Source organism: Ailuropoda melanoleuca, unplaced genomic scaffold, assembly GCF_002007445.2.
Source record: "Ailuropoda melanoleuca isolate Jingjing unplaced genomic scaffold, ASM200744v2 unplaced-scaffold73347, whole genome shotgun sequence".
Lineage (NCBI taxonomy): Eukaryota > Metazoa > Chordata > Mammalia > Carnivora > Ursidae > Ailuropoda > Ailuropoda melanoleuca.
In genome coordinates, this window is record NW_023248667.1 from 1 (window position 1) to 4,797 (window position 4,797).

The window sequence follows — 4,797 nt, forward strand, 5'->3', positions numbered from 1 at the left end:
CCGGCAGGCTGGGCCCGCGTAGCGCGGAGCCGAGCGCGCCGGTGGCGCACGGCGGCAGCAGCGCGGGCAGGCCGGGCGGCGACAGCAGGCGGCCCTGCTCCAACAGCCGCAGCACGCTGCACGTGGCCGCCGTCTCCGACACCACCGAGCGCAGCTCCGAGTCCTTGCCCTGGTCCTTCTTCTGCTTCGTGCGCCGGTTCTGGAACCAGACTTTCACCTGGGCGCAGGGGCGCAGGGAGGGCGGGAAAGAGGGGCAGGGAGAGACACGCCGTCAAGGGGGGGTAGGCTCCCAGGACGCGAGGGCTCGGTTCCGGGCCCCTAGCCCCAGCCCCGGCTCCACCCCGCAGCAGGAGAGGTGCTAGCCCAGGAGCTGCTTGGGCCACCTTAAGTGGGACAAGGCTCCACTAGGCTGCGCGTCGGGGTCATGGAAGCAGGCCCAGGCGGTGGGAGATTCTAACTAGGGCAATAAAGATGTCCATGACCCTAACTCCAAGGAAGACAGAAGGGATTTCACTGGGCTGCCTCATGACCTGCAGCCAGCTTGGATGGATCGTCCTGGCTTGTGAGCTCATTTCCCGGAGAGGATAAGACCTGAAGGCTACTGTGTCCGAAGCGGGAACGGGTGGGGAGCAGTGTTCCTCTACCCCTCTGGACCCAGGCCCGTTGCCCAGCCAACAAGCTCGAATTTAGCCTCTACGGCATTAGTCCTCTCCAAGGCTTCGAAAAGCTGTTTCTTGCTTATTAGGATCAGACTTGACCATCAACTAGCAGCAAGCAGGAAAGGTGGCGTAGAAGGAATAATTTGTGCAGAACGGACTATGGGCCAAGCCTTCTCCACCTCCTCTCTCTGCCAGCTGGACTGGCTCTGAGTGATACTCTTAATTTATCACTCCCCTGCTCCCCCCCTCATGAACTTTGGAATCATGGGAGGAAGTCAAGAGGCTGGGGTGAACTAAATCCTCTCTACCAACCTCCCTCTCACTCTCTTATCTCCTTTTGCCCCTCTTCAGGCCTAGCTGGGGGCCCAGAATGGAGTTTCGCAGCTATCTGGAAAGGTCTAGTTTTTGTAAACGAAGAGGGGTGGTAGTTGAGAGAACAGGAAAAAAACTATCATGCCAACTCAAACTCAAAAAGAACATCCAATACGATCTGTCTTCAGTTCTCAGCTTTCTGCCCAGATCCCAGACCTAATGTTCTCCCTACCTGCTTCAGGGCTGGGCACAGGGAAGGAGACTGGCCCTTAGAAAGAAGTTTGCCTTACCTAGGCAAAGCTGGTGCCATGCCCTCACCAGGCCCAAAAGTGCATCCACAAGGCAAAGCTCTCAGGCCCTGAAAAGCCTGGGCCCAGAGTCTACATGACTAACTCCAGGAATATCATGTGGATTTCATGTAAAGGAGAAGACCTAAAGCACAGTTGGCAGTGCTGGCTCCCAGGGCCCCACATCTGCCTCTGATCCCATACTTCATATCATTGGCACCGAAGACAGGCCCTAATAGGTGCCCAGTGGGTGCTCAGGGCCGGGAATGGGTCTGGGTTCAGCTCAGGGCCGTGGAAGCCTTAAGGGGCAGGGTAGCCTGGCCTGCACAGGCAAATTTCAGGAATGTGCACCTTTCCAATCTAGTGGGTACCCTCAGCACCCAGGTGGCTTTGGCCCCAGTCCCATTCTTGTAGAACAGGCCTGGGTGTTGTATAAGGCTGGGATTCCCAAACGGGGTGGTGCCTGAAAATCTGGCCAACATGGGGTGACCAAGACAGGGGGAAACATTGGTTCCTTGGAAAGCAGAGGCAAGCAGGGAAGTCTCAAGACTGTGATCCAAAAAAGAATTCCAAAAGACAGAATTTTGGGCCTGCTAGGCTAAGCTAAGGTGGGCAGAGCATGGGCCCTGGAAGATTTGGGGGCATAGAGGGAAAGGAATGGTTTATGGAAGGGAAGAAATAGTGGGTCTTTCACCCCATCCTCCCTGTCTCCTCCACCTCCCCTGGGAGTCTCTGTCCAAAGTCAGGCTAAGTACTGGGAAGAGCCTGCTAGGGTGATGGGGGTGGGGGAGTGGAGGCAGGCTCGTGCAGAGCTGAGCAGGCCTGGCCACCTGGTACCTGGGTCTCCGAGAGGTTTAGCTGCCGGGCGAGCTCGGTCCTCTCTCGGCCCACCACGTACTGGCAGCGCTGGAACTCCATCTCCAGCCGGTAGAGCTGCTCCGCGGTGAAGGACGTGCGCGTCCTCTTGGGCCGGTCCAGGTCCAGGCCCTTGGGCAGGATGATCTCTCGGATGGAACCCTTGGCATCTGAGGAAGGGGAGATATCAGTCGCTGGAACCCTCCCGTCTCCCTCCACCTCCCTGGCCGGAGCTGGCTTGCTGGCAGTCGGGGGTGGGGATCGGGGCGGGAGCTGCGGCCACGACCGGGAGCAAAGACACGGTGTGTTTTGAGAAGCGAGGGGGCTAACTGCACACCGCTGACGGAAGGGGGAACCAGACTTCTTCTTTATTATAGAGCCCTTTTGGATATGGGAGGGAAAAAAAATCCAAATCGGCTGATGTTCCTTCCGGCCTGGGAGCCTCAGCCGCGCGGTCTGGGTCCTGTAGCCTGAGGGTCTCCAAACTGACCAGGCCAGGTCGCGTCGGCCCCAGCTCTGGAGCGCCTTAACCAGACCCGGCTCTGGCGGTCTCAGCGCCTCACCCCAGGGTCTCCTTCTCTCCCGAGCCGGAGCGGCGGAAGGAGGAGGGACGGAGTGGGGGCCGGCGGGGCCTGGCGATCTGCTAGCGGGGGCGGCTCCGTGCCGGGGCCGGGCCTCAACACCGCGACCGCCGGAGCCCAGCGCACAAGGCGCAGCACTGCGGGGCCGAGCCGAGCACCAAGGCGACATCCGTGGCCCGGCAACCCTGCCCAGCCGCTTCTCCCCGCGGCGGCGGCCAGCCCCGAGCGCGGCGCCGGGGCCCTTGGCCCAGCGCGCCAACTGGCCTGGCCGTAGCCGGCAATCGGCTGCTGTTCTCCGGCACCGGCACTCCCCTTGGGTGCACTCTGCCGGCCAGGGCGCCGGAGCCCGAAGGCAGGCTCCCGGCAGGTCCTCTGGCTCGCACAGCGCGCACTCGTCCTCCATAGTGTCCTACTCCTTCCCCCAGCCAGAGGCCGCAGCCTGCAGCCTGGGCCCGCCCGCGCAGCCCCTAGGCTCCCCTGCAACCCTGTAGGCGGGGCCCCTCGGGGCTTGGAGGGTCAAGGCTCCTGGAGAGTGCGCGCCCCAGGTGCTAGTGCCCAGAGGCCGGCCTGACCTGGCGGGCGGGGGTGGGGAAAGGCCAGTAACTTTCTCCGAAGTCCCAGCCCGCACCTCCTCCCTGCGGGCCTCGGTCTGAGGCGCCGCGCTGCTCGGGCCCCCGAGTCCTCCCGCAAAGAACGCGCCCTGCATCCCTACCCCATCCCTACCTCGGACCAGGATCCGGCGGCAATAATCCGGGTCGGCGGCCGAATTGGATTTACTTTTGTTACAATCTTCCGTGGCACCCGACGCGGAGAAGGCGCCCTGCGGCTCCTTGAGGAAGGCGGCAGGGAGGTTCCCCTCCGCACCCTTGCTCTCCCGGCTCTCCTTGTGCGCGTTCTTCGAGACCCGGGCAGCCTCTGCGTCCGAGTGGCACCGAACGTCCATTTTGTCTGGTTTCCCGAACATAGGATAAAAAAAGAGAGAGAGAGAGAGAGAAAAGAAAAAGAAAAGAAAAAGAAAAAAACAAAAAAGAAAAACAAAAAAGAGGCACTGCGAGGACAAAACCCTACAATGGAGCTCCTGAGCCCTGCCCAGAGAGAGGCAAGCGGCAAGAATGAATGTCCCCGCGGGGCGGCTGCGGCGACCGCGGGCGGGTCAGCGGCGACCGGAGAGTGGCGCGCTCTCGGAGAGACGGCGGGTCTGATCCAGGATCCCGATGGAGCAGCGGCGAGGCCGCCTCGTCAGCGTCCGCGTTCTCTGAGCACGTCCAGTGTCCCCAGCCTGGCGATCAGGTAGCAAGCGGAGCAACTCCGAAATGCTGCGGCTCCCGCCTGTTACTAACACGGCGAGTTGTAGTTGTCCGACACCCGCGGGGACGTACACTCGCTGTTGCAATTGATTACGGGTAATTTCGCAGCCCCCACGTTTCGGTTACCTCATGAATACACTAAATTGTTTGGATAATATATCAGATCGTAATGGATGGTTTCTGTCCTTGTCCCCAATCAAGTAGGGGTTTAGCCAGTGAATAAACGGAAATGATTGGTCTTGCTTTCAGGAAACACACAATCAAAGACCCACACTTCCAGAAAAACTTTTGACAAGATTCATCCTGAATTGTTAGTACCATTAGCAGGCATTATTAACTTTCCCTTTGCCTTTGACCCTCCTGCTCACATACTGGCTAGAGGGGTTTTCTCCACACTCGACAGATAGAGCTGAATGAGGGGGGAGGGGGAGGGAAAAAGAAACCAACAAAAAACGCTTACACACCCTGCAGCAGAAGAAAGCAGTTGCCTCTAGGGGAAAAAAGGGGGGTGGAGTAAAAGTTTTCCCAAAAAGTATCTCCCCCGAACTCTACAAGCCAAGCTTTCATCCCAAACAACTCCTTAACACACCTCGACGCTGACAGCCATCTTAAACTGCCACCTCTCTTCATTTAGTTCCAGTTGGATTTTTTCCTGCCTGCACCTCCAGCAGCCCTGAGGCAGCCCATTCAAAGGGCAGCTTTGTACTCAGAGTCCAGCAGGAGAGAGAGGGGGAGAGGGAGAGAGAGCCGAGAAAATCTCAACTGTGAGATCTGCTTCAAAAAAAAAAAAAAAAAA

General features: G+C 59.1%; 1 protein-coding gene across 1 annotated transcript; it reads right to left on the reverse strand.

Moving 5' to 3' along the window:
* Nucleotides 1–7: 7 nt before the first annotated feature.
* Nucleotides 8–4,698, reverse strand: VAX1 (ventral anterior homeobox 1; the record flags this gene model as incomplete). Its single annotated transcript, XM_034653171.1, has 3 exons — nucleotides 3,418–4,698; nucleotides 2,096–2,283; nucleotides 8–217 (listed from the first exon to the last, which is right to left on the reverse strand). Coding segments are annotated over exons 1-3 (639 nt in total), but the record flags the coding sequence as incomplete, so codon positions are not given.
* Between the last annotated feature and the right edge of the window lie 99 nt (nucleotides 4,699–4,797).